General features: G+C 42.7%; 1 protein-coding gene across 10 annotated transcripts in view; it reads right to left on the bottom strand.

Annotated features, from left to right (window-relative positions):
- Positions 1–18,047, bottom strand: part of ITPR2 (inositol 1,4,5-trisphosphate receptor type 2) — a 351,496-nt gene that overhangs the window by 227,434 nt on the left and 106,015 nt on the right. For 8 of the 10 annotated variants that reach the window (XM_084811532.1, XM_084811531.1, XM_084811533.1 and 5 more), the window contains 3 exons: positions 2,593–2,786; positions 1,777–1,909; positions 933–990 (listed from right to left, as the gene is read on the bottom strand). In XM_084811532.1, the coding sequence (XP_084667658.1) occupies positions 933–990; positions 1,777–1,909; positions 2,593–2,786 (385 nt within the window). The remainder of the gene's footprint in view (positions 1–932; positions 991–1,776; positions 1,910–2,592; positions 2,787–18,047) is intronic. The other 2 variants (XM_084811530.1, XM_084811534.1) reach the window with 1 other exon arrangement.

Genomic DNA, 18,047 nt, shown 5'->3' with positions numbered 1-18,047 from the left:
AACCAAGTAAAAAATTGTGCTTGAACTTGACATGGCAAACATATTAATTTACATCTTATGCAAATACAAACTTCATTCCAAGAGTATGAGAAACAAATTTCAGTCACTTTTAGTCTTTCCCCTCTCAACAGATGTTTGCTGAGATCCAGAGAACTTGGTCCATGTGCCCAGAACATCAACCTCCCAGGCCACTTACCAATATTGAAATGTAGGGGACCTCCCAAAGCAGGTTCAGGAAGATTCCAGGTATTAGCATATAAGTCAACATCATGTGTTTGCTTCAAGTAGAAACAGGGGAGATGGGTAGGAGGGATAAGAGTAGGTGTGTAGTGTCATGCATCTCTCCATAAAAGAGAGAAAAATGTTTGTATAAATAACAGCTTTGTCTTCCTGTAAATCTGGTTCAGGATCATCTGCACAATGTGAATAATACTTCTTTACCACAGAGAGGGCAGGAATGAAACATATATTAAGACACCAGAGGCAGATAGTATAACGTTAGATACTGGCTAATTCAACAGATAAGCCAATGCATGGATCAAAAAAACCTCATGTGGTGAATGTTCACAATTTTGATGGGGTTGCCAGCCCAAACTGTGTAACTGGCCAAACCATATTCCAGTATCTAGGGCATTGTGTTTCTGGGATATTAAAGCTCACACATTGTGCAAATAGGCCCATATCAAAAGCTTTTGACCTACTGGAAGCTACTGTGCTTCAAGGTTGTATCAGTCATAAAAGGTTTGTAAAGCATTCTGCAGATTCAAAGTTCTACCCTCCATAAATAGTAGCAGTACATTGGTAAACTGCTAGAGCATGCAGGACACAGTGCAAAGATTAAACAGGAAGTATTGGTTAGCATTATAGAGGAGGATGACAAAAAACGGTCAGTCAAATGCAAACAGAAGGATTGGAAGCATTTCAGAACTTACCTGCCAGCAAACATAGTTTCTGCTTGAGCGGCAATTTCATCTATGTCAGGAACAACTGCTACACAAGAACATAAAGCAGATTGTGGCAGAGTCAGCACTACAAAAAATGACCACAATCCCTCCCTTATTTTGTGCTAGAAGCAAATAATCAGCAACAACTGGTATTACTCAGAAAAAGGGGTCAACAACACTATTAAACTCATTGCCCAGGGTTAACAACTTGCTCACTAGCTCTTTGGCCATGACATCTCACATTTGCTGGACCACGGTACACATATAGTAAGCAGTCAGTAACAAAAGGGAAAATAAATGGCATGTTACTGAAATAATACATGCCAGTTACAATCCATTCTTCAATGTCTGCTCAGAAAATACTCAACCCCAACCAGGAACCTGCATGTCTAAGATATAGGGACATAGGGAACAGGCTTTGGGCACCTCTTCCTCAAACCTCCTCTTCATGAATAGAACACTACCACCAAACTAGGGAATATTGTGTTTATTCAAGCACAGGGTCTCCCTTACTCCATTATCTAAGTTGTCATCACAGAGCCAGAGATTTCATGTTCAAATGTGGTACCTATTACATTCTCAGTACAATTGGGGAGGTAGGTCAGAGAGCAGGTGTGTGAGTCCCAAGACACACTCACAATTTCCCCACATGTACAAGTGGGTGAATATTGTCTGAACAAGCAAAGAATTCTCCTAGCATTAATTTTCTCAAGTCTGAGTTTCTGGCACTTTTGTTTAAGCTTTTTAGCGAGTGCATGTCCATGTTTCATTTCAACACTCATTTAAAAATGAATCATTGCTATTTTGAATTATTCTACTTTAGCGGCAGTACCTGAGGTGATAGCTGGTGAGTCAGGTGGAGATGTTACAGAACTATCAACATTTTCATTGCTCTCTCCAAATTCCTTCTTGTAAATAGACAGCATGTAGGATATTCTGTAGTCAAGTCGAACACTAAGAATAAACTATAAGGCAAGAGGATGACATACCACATTTGTGAGACTCTTTGGGAGGTAGGGGTTCACGAGCATTTGAAGATATTTGCTTATGAAATCAGCGTTACTATTGTTGCATAAAAGATATTTAACAAAAAGCATTTATCCTTTCAAAATCTATGGTTTTTAAGGATCATATATAATTTTTGAAAAATACTATTACCAATATTGTTACAGAAATATGTTTAGAGCCCAGCCTTCTACTGGTCACATAAAACTGAACACAGGAGTTCTAACTTTAGTGCAAACTGACAGTTGGTGAGGTGACCGTGTGCAGGAGCCAAAAACCTTCTCTAGAGCTCAGCCAATGGAGTCTCCCCCATCATGAAAGGAAGTACAGTCAGTGGTGAGATTGCGAAGAGTAAGTGGCATGGGCTTGCCACTTTTGCCAAGTGGCTTTGTAGCCAATCACCTCAATGCAGAAAAAAATGTAACACATCAACCCATCATGGGTGAAAATAACCGTACAACAAGCCATGGGTTCTCATTGTGGCTTGTACCTGAAAAATAAGCCATCCTGCAGAAAGCCCTCCAGGTTCGGACGACATGACACCCAACCATGGCTGGCTGCCCATGACGGGTTGTCATGTCATGCGAACTCAGTCATTGTTGGTGCTTTGGCTTGATGTTAAATTTTAGAGCGAGATTTTTACCTGCAAAATCTCAATGATTTTTAACTTGGTGTCCATCACAGTGACATCTTCACTCTCTACAATGTTGGCTTGTTTGCTTGGGTGGACACTTGGGGGTATGTCAGGGACAGAAATAGGAAAGATAGAACCTCTGCTGAGGACCATTTGAGTCATCATTTCTCCCACACCATGAATGGTCCTCATAACATTGTTTCCTGTATACAAGAAATACAGAACAAAAACTTGTTAATTTGATAGACAAGAGCCACATTGGGTGTCATATGACTAATAAAGCAGGATATGCATTTAAATATTAATATGTAATAGTGTGTCATAATTAATAAAAAGGCCTAATAATCCAAGCAAATCTACAAAGGAAAGAATTACCAAATTTTCTTGCCCACTCTACCTTTTGAGTTAAATCAGGTTGTCTCATTAGGTCTCTACCCAAAAAGGTCCAGCCCCTAATTCTTCCAGAATGGGATGCACTTGCAAACCAATTCAAGAAATAAGGGGCATGATTTTGTTTCAGCTGCTAATCCTGGCCCATGCATTTTGCCTGAATCCAAGGAAGGAGCACCTCAAAAGCGTTTTCTATACGCAGTTTAGCTTAGGCCTTCAAAGGCTTTCAGTAAGGATGGTAAACTAAATAGTGTTTTGCTGATGGCTACTCCAATCTTGAATTAATTTCTTGAAATAAGAGAGAGGCAACCCAACCATCTCCAGGCTAAACACCTACATCATAGGAAATGTCTATATCCTCCATGGTTATGAATTATTTGGTGTCAGGTGGCAAGTCTTTCTCCTAACACATCCGGTGATGTCATATAATAATGTCAGTAAATATATAAAGCTGAAATTACTACTGTTTCCCACATAAAACATACAGAAAGACCCAGAAGAAGCACCATGCATGCACAGCTAGATTTGAGTATTTCTGGCCTGCCAGCCCACCCACAATAATTAAAATCACATGCCATGATGGCTGCCAACATCACAGAATCAATGTGCCCCTTGAAGTCATACTTAAGGTCCTCATCTCTAGAGAGAGAAAGTAAACACTGAACAGGCATAGAAACAAAAAACATGGATAAAGGGTTGAAGAATCCTTAAGGGAGCAATCCTAACCCAAAAATCCTAATCCAAGCCCGGAAGCAACTGCCTATCCAAAGCAGGGCAGGAGAAGCACCGAGGGGATTGTTCCCTCTGCACTTCTCCTGCCTTGCTTTTTCAGCTAGACAGCCGATTGCGGCTGTCTAGCCGCGGGAGCACGGAGCGGGGAAGGAGGCTGCTGTACATAGGACGTGTCTTACGGGCAGTTACGCTCTCCCCACCTCGGAACTTCCCAGCCACGCCCCTTTCTGGCCACTCCACGCTCCTCTTGCGAGCATGGAGGACAAGGCTGTTCCATGCTGCCTCCAAGGCAGTGTGCAAGTGGGGGGAGGACGGTTCCCGGAAAACATATCCTATGGCTGTCTAGCTGCTGTCTAGCGGCCATAGGATTGCTGCCTAAATCCTTCTTGAAGCCTTGTGAATTCTTCACTTTTAAGTTGCTGTTATATGTCAACTACATTGGTGCTTTTCTTATTTTATTGTAATATAAACACAAAGTTTTGCAAATAATGTCCTCTCTTTATCCCTCCTCCTCTGTATTATGTATGAATTTAACATTTCGCAAATGAAAACAAGTACACCGCACTGGCTTAATTTTAAGTGAATAATAAGGTCATTGTATGGCAGCAATCTGGAGAAATGTGAGCCAATTTCATAGTCAAACAATGAGTTAGGCCTTAACTTCAGGTATATATTTTCCTGCTACCTCAAACAAGGAAATTCAGGAATTGTCATCTTGCATGCTTCTTACTGCCAACCAATATTATGTTTCCAAATTATTAAAAACTTTGAGACTTTCAATATTCAGTACTGTTCCTAAGTGAAACAGATTGCATTTTGCCAATTAAGAGCAAATACATATATTCAGAAAAAGCACATTGTACCATCTTCTGTGGAAAGCTATCAGGTCAATGAGAAGGTTTCTAGTCTACTCTTCTTGCTGAGATGCTGAGAGCCATGAGAGCCAGTGTGGTGTAGTGGCTAGGGCGTTGGACTGGGAGCCGGGAGATCCGGGTTCTAGTCCCAGCTCGGCCATGGAAGCTCACTGGGTGACTTTGGGCCAGTCACAGACTTTCAGCCCAACCTACCTCACAGGGTTGTTGTTGTGGGGATAAAATGGAGAGGAGGAGGATTATGTATGCCACCTTGGGTTCCTTACAGAGGAAAAAAGGCGGGATATAAATGTAATAAGTCAATAAGTCAAGTCAAGATGCTAGTTTTCAAAATGAATGGATTTTGTTTTACCTGGGGAGCAATGAAGGATAGAAGTTCACCACTACCATCTGTACTGTAACGTGAGCATATGATGCAGCTTTATACCGAGTTAGGCAATTTTTGCATTTAACCTAATGTCACTCTGCCTGGGGCTCCACAAAGTCTTAGGCAGAGGGCTTTCCCACAATGTTACCCAAAAGCCTTTTAACTGGAGTTTCCAGGGATGGAATCTCAGAATCAAAGCATATGTTACTTTAGAGACGTAGTGAGCAGCTATGTCTTTTTTCACCCTAAAGTAAGTACAGGGAACCCATATGGGTCAGGACCCTCGCTTGGTGGACAGGGGGACTTTAATTCTCCCCGCTCCCATTGCCAAATAGTGATCTCTTAATGCAAACAGATCACTATTTGGCAATATATGTTGCAGGCATGGGCCCCCCAATCTAGATTGGGATCACAGCAGGGGGGAAGGTTAAAGTTCCTTACTGCCCATGCTAGGATCCTAATCTAGATTGGGGGCCCTGTGTTTCTTTGGAGAAAAAGGAATGTGTGCTTTGCCCCTCAGGGCATATCTACACATGCAATTTATTGCACATTCATGACTGGCCACTCACGGAAGTTTGCAGGTCCATTACACAACATCGAAATCCTCCAGTGATTTTCCTACCATTTCCCCCTGCCGATCCCATGTTATTTGTTTTATTTAAAACATTTGTATCCTGCCCTATATCATTAAGATCTCAGGACAGCGTACAGATGAAATCAATTTAAACTGTATAAAACAATAACTAATTTAAACAGCTAAAAATACATTAACCCATTAAATAAGCTAATGCCAATTAAAATCTAAAACAATAAAACAGTTAAAACAGTGTGCTACTTTAGGGAACGCATTTAGCCCTCAAAGCCTTTGGTAAAAAGCCATGTTTTTACTCGGTGCTGAAATGAAACCAATGTACACGCCAATCAGGCCTCCAAGGGGAGGGCATTCCACAACCAGGGTGCCACAGCAGAGAAGGCCCCCTCTCACGTCCCACGTGTTATCCCTAAATGGAAAAAACGCAGTATTTTTTCAGCCCACAAAAGCACCATGACCTCCCCATGTATTTCTCCCAGAGCATGTTGGAACTGCTGTGTGTGGCTGTGGGCAGTTGTCTTGGTTTGTTTGGGGTGCGGTGATGATGATGGCAGTGATGTCGGGGTGGTGGGTGTGTCGGTATTCTGACCTGCCAGCTCGTTGCCACACCGTGACTAAATGCAGTGCACCAACTTTTGCTCCCGACTTTGCCTGCTTACTCCACAACACAGAATGGCCGGCCTGCTGGCATGCCAGCATCCCGACAGTTCCCCTGGAAGCTGGTGCCTGCGGGGGCAGGGTACGGGCAGTTCAGTGCCGGTTGCTGTCCACCCACACTGAGTGTCAATCACAACTAAACCACCAGTAATCTGCGAGGGGAGGGAAAGGGGCAGGAACCAGGGAGGAAATTTTGCGATGCCCCCAGTGCATGTAATTGCTTTTCACGGAAAAGTAGCCACCCCATGAAAAGGTAAGGAATGGAATATAATGAGATAGAAACAACTGTGTAAAGGAATCTAATCCTGCAATGAAACTGGATGGAGAAAGCCCTGGTACTGATGTGGAGTTTTGTCCCCATGTAATGAACCCCTCAGACACTCTGCACATGCAAAGCATGTGGTGTACCACTGAGCTACGGCCATCCCAAGGAGGGATGTACCCACTCCCAATTGTTGACTGGATGTACCAACTGTGCAATTGTCAATTGGCCAAGTGTTTACAGATAAATCCAGAAACCTTCAAAGGTCAGTGAGGAGTTATCCCTGTAGTACCTCTTATCAAGCCACTTTTCCACACAAGGAAATGAATAGGCAGAACAGACAACCATATTCCCAGGTTTGCCACCTTTTTCCTGGCAGGACTCCTGTGCCTTCAACAACTACTTAACACAGAGAAGCTCCACCTGCTGAATGTATGTCCACCACACAAGAACTTTGCCAAGAACAGGTGGCAGGCTCACAAATCTTTCCTGTAAGAATACTAAATGAGACAGTAAAAAGGCAACCCTGATGTTAATAGTCACAGGAATCTAAATTAAAGGTTAAATCCCTTCTATTTAATATTGTAATTTTACATTGCATTTAATTAATGCAGCCAAGAGGAGTTTTAGTAAGGGAACAGAACTGCTTAATTAATTTTAGTATTTGAAGTTGAAATGGGTTATGCCTTTTCTTACCAAGATATCGTTGATATCAGTCAGAAACACCAATGAGAGTCAAAGTAATAAGCATATCAACTTTAGACACGGCTTTAATAAATTACAAGAGTCAAGGCAATTATATTTCAAATTAACATGGAGCAGGTGTGGAAAAATGCTACTGGAGTGGAACAGACTGCCGTTATAACCATTACGGGTTTTTCCCCTTCCCAAAAGGAACCTGAAATATTTCACAAAGCAAGAACCACAACTGAAATGCAACCAAGCTGCTTGGAGGAAGGAGAGCTATTCAGCATACTAGGACCAAATGATGAAAGCCCAGGGCTCAAATCCGGCTCCAGCTGAGCAACGGGAATTGATCTTAGAATGGGGTGTGTATCCCCATCCATGTGAAAAAGTATGGAGCCCAGATGAGCACTGTAGTCCACAGGAGGATGTACAACCAGATACACAGCTGCATCTGCAAAAACTGTGCAAGTAGAATTCCACACACAGATCTTGCATCTGGTTAGGGGCAGATCTCTGCAATCCAAGGATGCACTAGGCAATATTCACATCTCTAGCATAGCTTTTCTGTTTCTTTTCCAAACAGCAATCACCCTAATTGTTGGGTAACTTTTAGCTGCGTGTGTTTTTAACTTGAGGTGGTGGGGGGAGAGTCTTTTTTTTTTTTTTTAATCATGTAATGCAGCACAGAAGGGAGGAGGCAGTTCGGAGAAGCAGCATGCACAAGGAGTTGTTGTTGTTCAGTCGTTCAGTCGTGTCCGACTCTTCGTGACCCCATGGACCATAGCACGCCAGGCCTTCCTGTCCTGTGCTCTCTCCCGGAGCGTGCTCAAGTTCATATTCATTGCATCCGTGATGCTATCTAGCCATCTCATCCTCTGCCGTCCCTTTCTCCTTTTGCCTTCAGTCTTTCCCAGCATCAGGGTCTTTTCCAGGGAGTTTTCTCTTCGCATTAGGTGGCCAAAATATTGGAGCTTCAGCTTCATTATCTGTCCTTCCAATGAGCACTCAGGGTTGATTTCCTTTAGGATGGACTGATTTGACCTCCTTGCAGTCCAGGGGACTCGTAAGAGTCTTCTCCAGCATCACAGTTCGAAAGCATCAATTCTTCGGCGCTCAGCCTTCCTTATAGTCCAGCTCTCACAGCCATACATTACTACTGGGAAAACCATAGCTTTGATTAGACGGACCTTTGTCGGCAAGGTGATGTCTCTGCTTCTTACTATGCTGTCTAGGTTGGCCATAGCTTTCCTCCCAAGGAGCAAGCGTCTTTTAATTTCATGGCTACAGTCACCGTCTGCGGTGATCTTGGAGCCCAAGAAAGTAAAATCTGTCACTGCTTCCATTTCTTCCCCTTCTATATGCCAGGAAGTGATGGGGCCAGATGCCATGATCTTCGTTTTTTTAATGTTGAGTTTCAAACCAGCTTTTGCACTCTCCTCTTTCACCCTCAACAAGAGGCTCTTGAGATCCTCTTCACTTTCTGCCATTAGGGTGGTATCGTCTGCATATCGGAGGTTGTTGATAATTCTCCCAGCAATCTTAATTCCGACCTCTGATTCATCCAACCCGGCATTTCTCATGATGTACTCTGCATATAAGTTAAATAAGCAGGGTGACAATATGCAGCCTTGTCGTACTCCTTTCCCAATTTTGAACCAATCGGTTGTTCCATCTCTGGTTCTTACTGTTGCTTCTTGACCTTCGTACAGGTTTCTCAGGAGACAGGTAAGGTGGTCTGGTACTCCCATCACTTTAAGAATTTGCCACAGTTTGTTGTGATCCACACAATCAAAGGCTTTAGCGTAGTCAATGAAGCAGAAATAGACGTTTTTCTGGAATTCTCTTGCTTTCTCCATGATGCAGCGAATGTTGGCGATTTGATCTCTAGTTCCTCTGCCTCTTCTAAACCCAGCTTGTACTTCCGGTAGTTCTCGGTTCGCATACTGCTGAAGCCTAGCTTGTAGGATTTTGAGCATCACCTTGCTGGCATGTGAAATGAGCGCAATTGTGCGGTAGTTTGAACACTCTTTGGCGTTGCCCTTCTTTGGAATTGGAATGTAAACTGACCTTTTCCAGTCTTGTGGCCACTGTTGAGTGTTCCAGATTTGTTGGCATATTGAATGCAGCACTTTAACAGCATCATCTTTTAGGATTTTAAATAGCTCGGCTGGAATACTGTCATCTCCGCTAGCTTTGTTGTTACTAATGCTTCCTAAGGCCCACTTGACTTCACTCTCGAGGATGTCCAGCTCAAGTTCAGTGACTACACTATCATGGCTATCAGGGACATTCAGATCTTTCCTGTATAGTTCTTCTGTGTATTCTTGCCACCTCTTCTTAATCTCATCTGCTTCTGTTAGGTGCCTGCCTTCTTTGTCCTTTATCATGCCCGTCTTTGCACAAAACGTTCCCTTGAGATCTCCAATTTTCTTGAAGAGATCTCTAGTCTTTCCCATTCTGTTGTTTTCCTCGATTTCTTTGCATTGTTCATTTAAGAAGGCCTTCTTGTCTCTCCTTGCTATTCTCTGGAACTCTGCATTCAGTTGGATATATCTTCCCCTTTCTCCCTTGCTTTTCGCTTCCCTTCTTTTGTGAGCTACTTGTAAAGCCTCATCAGACAGCCACTTTGCTTTCTTGCATTTCTTTTTCTTTGGGATGGATTTCGTTGCTGCCTCCTGAACAATGTTACGGACCTCCGTCCATAGTTCCTCAGGCACTCTGTCTATCAGGTCTAATCCCTGAAATCTATTCCTCACCTCCACTGTATATTCATCAGGGATATGATTTAGGTCATACCTGAACGGTTTAGTGGTTTTCCTGACGTTCTTCAATTTAAGCCGAAATTTTGCAAGAAGCAGCTCATGATCTGAGCCACAGTCAGCTCCAGGTCTTGTTTTTACTGACTGTATGGAGCTTCTCCATCTTTGGCTGCAAAGGACATAATCAATCTGATTTCGATATTGACCATCTGGTGATGTCCATGTGTAGAGTCGCCTCTTGTGCTGTTGGAAAAGAGTGTTTGCTATGATCAGCGTGTTCTCTTGGCAAAACTCTATTAGCTTTTGTCCTGCTTCATTTTGTACACCAAGGCCATGCCTGCCTGTTATCCCAGTGATTTCTTGACTTCCTACTTTAGCATTCCAATCCCCTATGATGAAGAGGACATCTTTTTTGGGTGTTAGTTCTAGAAGGTGTTGTAGGTCTTCATAGAACCGATCAACCTCAGCTTCTTCGGCCTCAGTGGTTGGGGCATAGACTTGAATTACTGTGATGTTGAATGGTTTGCCTTGGATTCGTACTGAGATCATTCTATCATTTTTAAGATTGTACCCCAGTACTGCTTTTCCCACCCTTTTGTTGACTATGAGTGCTACTCCATTTCTTCTAAGGGATTCTTGCCCACAATAGTAAATATGATGGTCACCTGAATTAAATTCGCCCATGCCTGTCCATTTGAGTTCGCTGATTCCCAAGATGTCGATGTTCAATCTTGCCATCTCATGTTTGACCACCTCCAGCTTACCTTGATTCATTGATCTGACATTCCAGGTTCCTAAACAATATTGTTCTTTACAGCATCGGATTTTCTTTTCACCACCAGACACATCCACAGCTGAGTGTCCTTTCGGCTTTGGCCCAGCCGCTTCACTCTTTCTGGCGCTACTTGGAAATACCCTGTGCTCTTCCCCAGTAGCATATTGGACACCTTCCGACCTGAGGAGCTCATCTTCCGGTGTCATATCTTTTAGCCTTGTGATACGTTCCATGGGGTTTTCTTGGCAAGAATACTGGAGTGGGTTGCCATTTCCTTCTCCAGTGGACCACATTTTGTCAGAACTCTCTGCCATGACCTGTCCGTCTTGGGTGGCCCTGCACGGCATAGCTTATGGCTTCACTGAGTTACGCAAGCCCCTTCGCCACAACAAGGCAGTGATCCATGAAGGGGATGCACAAGGAGGCTAAGTCCCAATTTGTATTAAAAAAAAAAAATCATAGTACTATAAACAAGAAACAAACATTATCAGATCTCCCACAAGAAATATGTTAATGTATGGGCAGAGGCACACACAGACATGCAGACCGATATTAGACAGGTTTGCTTGAAACTAAGTGTTCAGTACTCGCAGATAAATGTGTATAGGATTGCAGCCATAATTTCAAATTCCAAGCCAGTACACTCTCTCCTCCCATGTCATTCTGCTGCTCTGTACAGTGCTTAACATACTGCTGGAGATAAATAAAGGTTAATTAGCTGTAATTGTAGTCCATTTCACTAATGTACAGTGCAAATGAAAGGGCAAGATCACTGAAGATGATTATAGTAATTTAAACTGACTACAGACTGGCAGGCATTAAAATATGGGGGAGAGAGAGAGAGAGGGAATGGTTGACATATTTTGGAAGACAATTGTGTGCCATCCTTCATTATGTCCTATTTCACAGATCTTATCTTCTTACTGAATATCAGTTTCTGTCACAAAAACTGGAGCATACAAGCTCATTTAATTTGGCACAATTCCTAATGCCTTCATCCTGTACTAGGAGAAACTCAAAGGACATTTGGGGTGTTTTCTTGTGACTGACATCAGCCCCAGTTTTTGTCAACTCAAAAGCAGTCATGCTGGTGAAGTTCACTGGGGTCAGGCCCAGAAACAAGCTTTGAGAGCTTGGTAATGCTTGCCTCAAAGGAGCACTAGCAACCCTCGAATTCTTCAGCTTGGACTAAACTCTGAGCTATAGAAGACTTCCCAGCCGGAGTCCCACTTTCTGCTCTCGGGAAAACTGCTCATGGGGGGCAAAAGCCCCCCCCCCATCCCCAACAGGGACCCTTGGACTTGCCTAAGCAGTAAGGTCATTTTTCCAAGCCTCAGATTGGCTTGTAAAGTGATCCACATTTTCCTCAATTTAGGGGGTGGAGGAACTCAGATAAGTTCCAAGTTAATCCAAAGTAAGCAGGGCAGAGCTTTCCCATCTATACTAAAGAGGAACCAGAAGAGAACTCACAAAAGGCATAGCAGGTGTGGTATCAGCCTTGCAAATGCATCCACAAAAGTTACTAGCACATAAAGATGTTTTCCCACCCACCCATAAATGTTGGATCTTTTATAACCTAAAAATTAAACAAAGAAAGAAAAAGAAACCCTTCTTGTCAAATGTCCCATGTCTGACAACCTGGAAGCAATTCATACTGGCAAAAGATAAGTGCTTATTTACAAACCTGGGGTGCTTCTATTGCCGCACTGATGATTATTTTAAGGCACAATCATATGCATGTTTAGACATAAAAAGTCCTACAAACTTCCAACATTCGCTAGCCAGCCATGCTGGCTGGGGAATGCTGGGAGTTGTAGGACTTTTTTTTCTGTCTAAACATGAATACGATTGTGCCCTTAGAAAACTACCTACCAGCATAGACAACAAAAGTAAACTACACACATGCAAATGCTTCTATATGTGTACGAATGATTCAATGAAAAAAAGAAAGAAAAATAATTCTGGAAAAGAACAACAGAATTCTGAAATCATTTCTGAGTTTATTTCTTTATCTATTTGTTCAAAGTGTTTTATCCCTTATTTTCAGTCAAAAAAGGCTCCCAGACTGGCTTACAAGAATCAATAATGAGACAGTCCCTGCCTGCATGCTTACAGTCTTAAAAGACATGAGACACAAGGAAAGGGATTAGGAGGGAGGAAGACGCTGTAAGTAAATGTATTGTTTGCCTACACACCGGTATAATGATACTAAAATATCAATGCAAAATAAAATCCCTGAATAGTATTTATTTATTTATTTACAATAATTATATACCGCTCCACATCAGAGGATTTTGGAGCGGTGAACAACATGATAAAAGAACAAAACAACAGGTTAAAAGATTTAAAACATTTTTTTAAAAGACAAAACAAAGTGGAATTTAACAAACCAAGGTGGTCATGCAAGAAAGGCCTCTTGGAATAACAACGTCTTCAGGAGGCACCGGAAGGAACATAATGTTGGCGCCTGCCTGACCTCTAAAGGCAGGGAATTCCACAGGAAGGGGGCCACCACACTGAAGGCTCTTTTCCCGGTGGACTCCAGCTGGGCCATGTGTCCATGTGGAACCACCAGGAACATGCCCTCTGATGACCTCAGTGACCAGGCAGGTTGGTAAGGAAGGAGGCGCTCTCTCAGGTATCCTGGTCCCAAGTTGTTTAGGGCTTTGTACACTAGTACTAATACCTTAATCCTGGCCCGGTAGCGAATAGGCGGCCAGTGCAGTTCCCTCAGCAAAGGAGTTACACGCTGAAAAGGGGTAGCTCCCGACAACAGTCGAGCTGCTGCATTCTGCACTAGCTCCAGCTTCCGGACCAGCCTTAAGGGCAGCCCCACATAGAGTGCATTGCAGTAATCCAGTCTTGAGGTTACTAATGCCTGTACCACCATGGTCAACCTATCCTTGTCTAGGAGAGGCCGTAGCTGGCGAACCAGCAGAAGCTGGTAAAAGGCACTCTGAGCTGCCGTGACCACTTGGGCCTCCAGCAACAATGATGGATCTAGGAGTACCCCCAGACTATAGACCTGATCTTTCAAAGGGAGTGCAACCCCATCCAGAACAGGCAATGAGCCTATCTCCCGGTCCCGGGAACCACTCACCCACAGGGCTTCTGTCTTGCCAGAATTCAGCTTCAGTTTATTGGCCCTCATTCAGCCCATTACTGAGTCTAGGCACTGATTCAGGACTTGCACAGCCTCTCCTGATTCAGATGTCACAGGGAGATAGAGCTGCGTGTCATCAGCATACTGATGGCATTTAGCTCCAAATCCCCTAATGACCGCTCCCAACGGCTTCATATAGATGTTAAACAACATTGGGGACAAGATGGTACCCTGCGGCACCCCACAGCTCAATTGCCAAGGGGCTGAGGAATAGTCACCCAATGTTACTGTCTGAAATAGGTCCCGTAGGTAGGACCGGAACCACTGTAGCACAGTGCCTCCAGTACCCATCCCACAGAGTCGATCCAGGAGGATACCATGGTCAATGGTATCAAAAGCCGATGAGAGATCGAGCAGAATTAACAGGGTTGCACTCCCCCTGTCCCTCTCTCGATAAAGGTCAACCATCAGGGCGACCAAGGCTGATTCAGTCCCGTAACCAGGATGAAACCCAGACTGAAATACTTGCATAGGTACAACATATATAGCTTTGTTTGGATCACAGGTCATGACAAAATCTATGATTCAATAAACAGGGTGACAACATCTACATAGTCTTCAATTATTCTTTTAAAATCCATAACTTGTATAGGAAAAAAAAAAAAAACACGTTTGGCAGACATGCTCCACTGCAAAGGCATATAAGGTCACCTCTATGGTTCTTGCAAGCAATAATTTCCTGATTCTCACTCACTTCTGATTTTCTCCAAGCTTAATGGCACAATATATGGCCCTAAAATTGCCTCATATATTTTGAAAAATGCAGGGTTGCATTGTTGGGTAGATTTGGCAGAATTCAATGGGGCATTTATGCCCCACCAATTCCCTTCTGCAAGTGGTGGGTCCCACCAATTCAGTAGCGCAAGTGGAACCCACCACATATGTTTGTTTATTTCATTTTTATACTGCCCAATAGCCAAAGCAATCTGGGTGGCCCACAAAAATCAAAACCCTAAAATACAACATGATAAAACATGTTTTAGGGCTCCCTTGAACATGCTGATACCTTCCTCTTGTTTCTCAGAGGCCCCATTTTGGTTACAATACTGCCAGCACTCACCAGCTGGGTTCTCTATTAGAAGGAGCAACAGGTAAATAATTTTACCTTTATTTAGATGTTGCCAGTCCTTCCCTCTCCCTTCAAGGAAAGCAAAATAATGATCAGCCAGATATCAATACATCTCCTATCTCTCTTGTTTAAGTTCACACTTGCAAAGAGATTTTATCCATAATTAATACATTCCAGATCCTGTGTGCATCCACTCCTTCTCCCTATATACCTCATGATCTTTCCCACTTATGACCAATTGTCATCCTTGTTGCTGCTAATAAATTTCATATTTGCCTTTTGATCCAAACAAGCAGCATTTTCTTCAGTAAAATCTCCCAGAAGAATAGTTAAGCCAGCCTTCCCCAACCTGGTGCTCTCCTTATGTTTTGGACGTCAACTTCCAGAAGCCCTAGCCATTATGGCCAATCGTCAGGAATTCTAGGAATTGTAGTCTAAAACTTCTGGAGAGCAACAGGCTGGGGAAGGCTGGTTAAGCAGTGTTAATTCTAAGCTGCCCCATGTATAATGCATACATACGTTCTCTTCGTGACAGAAAGTATCTAACTTTAAGGCTAAAATATTTCAAAGCAACAAGATACAATGAGGATTTTTCGTTTTTGAACTTACGGATGTTAAGTTACGTTATGAATTGATAAGCCACCCTCCAGTAGCAGGACTCTCAGGATGGCATACAATGTAGTTTAGGGGAAACACATCTCACGGTAAGGATCAAGCCATTAGGGAAAAGAGGGAACTGGATCTTTGTGTATGCATAGTTACTCCTATAGTATTCCTGAACTTATAATTGTCTTTGGCCATGCTTAAGTTTCTTAAGTCACTCCATGCTCCCATCTTCCAATTAAGTCAGCATTACTATACAACTCATACAGTGTCACACAGGAGGCCATAACCCAGTGACTATCATTTCAACTTCCACACATAGCTAGAACCTGGCTTTCAGTTACAAATGAGGTTTGTTTGTTTATTTATTTATTTATTTATTTATTTAATTAATTTCTATACCGCCCAATAGCTGAAGCTCTCTTGAGAAAGACCCTTGATAGGATATGTTTTATTAATGCTGCAGCAAAGGCTCATTGAGCACATATCCCGAACCCATGCCATGTGATTTCTAGAGAGAGAATGGCATGAGTATTGCAGCCTAGATGCCTTGGGCTAAATTAAAGCTTCCATGGCAACTCTGTATATAACTGTACATTTTCCTTTATCTCTTAGTACCATTTAATGTTTGTGCTTGGAAGAAGCAAGGTGAACCTGATCAAGAGGGCTTTAAACTAAATCCTGTATTCTGGATTTAGAGATAAAATTCTGAAGGTAAAGACAAAGGTAAGCACTAGACATAGAGACTTGGGTGCTACAGAGAAACTGGGGGAGTTTTGTGGGAGCCTAGTAAAGTCCACAATAAATTAGAATCACTGCAGCAGAACATCCAAAGCTTCTGATATCTATACACTAAGGTACAGAGTATGCAAAATAAACAAGATGAGTTTGAACTCCTAATACAGGAAGGTAAATACAACATCATAGGTATAACTGAGACTTGGTGGGATCACTCCCATGACTGGAATGTAGAAACTGAACAATATAGCGTATTCAAAAGGAACAGAAGAAAGGGAAATAGAAAGGGAGGGGGGTGCCGATATATGTAAAAACAAATATGTACACCAGCACAGAAATTCAAGAGAGTGAGTGTGGTTGCCCTATAGAGAGCATCTGGACAAAAATAAAAGGAGAAAGAAATGAAAGCAACCTTGCGATCACTGTCTACCACCACACCAAGGACAGGATGTAGATGATGCTTTCTTCAAAAAAATTACAAAGGTTTCAGGGAAGCAAGAATTAGTAGTAATGGGTGACTTCAACTATTCTGCTCTCTCCTAGGAGATAAACTTCTCTATGCATAGAACCTCCAACAAATTCCTGACATGCCTTGATGACAACCTCCTCTTTCAGAAGGTGGAGGAAAGAACAAGGGGATCAACTATCCTTGACTTGATCCTAAGCAACAAGGAAGAGTTGGTCAATGAAATTCAGTAGCAAGACCTTGGGGAAAGGGACCATGTAATGCCAGAATTATTGATCTTATAGGATGCTAAAATTGAGAGTAGTCAAACATGTACATTGAGTTTTAGGAAAGGTGATTTTAATAAACTCAGAGAAATGCTAGGAAGGATTCCATGCCTAGATTTACTAACTCATCTTACTGCTATTATTCTGTTTTTTCTATTTTTAAAAAACTTGTTTTTATATTCTATGTAAATCACCCTGGGAACATTGTTGAACAGTGAGCTATAAATGCTTAAAATAAATAAACAGAACTGCCAGATTGTAAGAGTGAGTATTAATGGCCAGGACCAAGGGATCACTGTGTTTAAGAAAAATGCAGCGAGCAATCCTGTTGCCCCTAGACAGCAACTGGTGTGCCACAGGATGCTGCAGATCTCTTCAGACAGAGCTATGAGCACAAAGGAGGAGATGAAATCGTGGACTTTCCCTCCCTCCCTCCCTCCCTCCCCCCTCTCCCCACCTCCCAGTCACCACAGAACGTTTCTCTTATGAGGTTGCAAGTGCAGCCTTGTAAGAGAAGTCGGAGAGGGAGAAAAGGGGTGTGCTGGTGGGTGGGGAGGGAAGAGGAGAGGAGAGGTTGGGTTACACAGTATCCTATCGCCTCTCCAGTCTCCTCCCTGCCGACCGAATGGTAGGTCAGGCAGATGGGCTCAGAGGCCTGTCTAGCTGCTTTTTGTATTTTAAACAGAGGAACAGAGGCTAAATCGCCTCTGTCCTCCTCTCACCCTGCCTGGCTCTTGCTGGGAGGCCGTAGGCTTAGCTGGAGGGCTCCAGGATTGCGCCATCTGTCTATCAGGAGTACAAAGGATGTGCCTTAGGGCTGTGCTGAATAACTCTGAAAATTCTACACATGATGTGGTATTTGCGCTCGATAATCTCTCCTTCTGTTAGTTTCTAGTTTTGAATTTTGTATCGTTTATTAAACTTTAATCTATCTATATTAATATTATTTAATTTTAATATTTGGTTCAACAGTTGCACATTCTATGAATCCAATTAGATGATTGAAAAATATTCACCTCACCAAATACCCACATTGCTTCAATGCTCTTTGGTATCTTTTCATTTA

This window comes from Heloderma suspectum, chromosome 7 (assembly GCF_057233095.1).
Source record: "Heloderma suspectum isolate Gila_16-S chromosome 7, 16-S_ref, whole genome shotgun sequence".
NCBI lineage: Eukaryota > Metazoa > Chordata > Lepidosauria > Squamata > Helodermatidae > Heloderma > Heloderma suspectum.
This window is presented reverse-complemented; position numbering and strand designations above follow the sequence as displayed.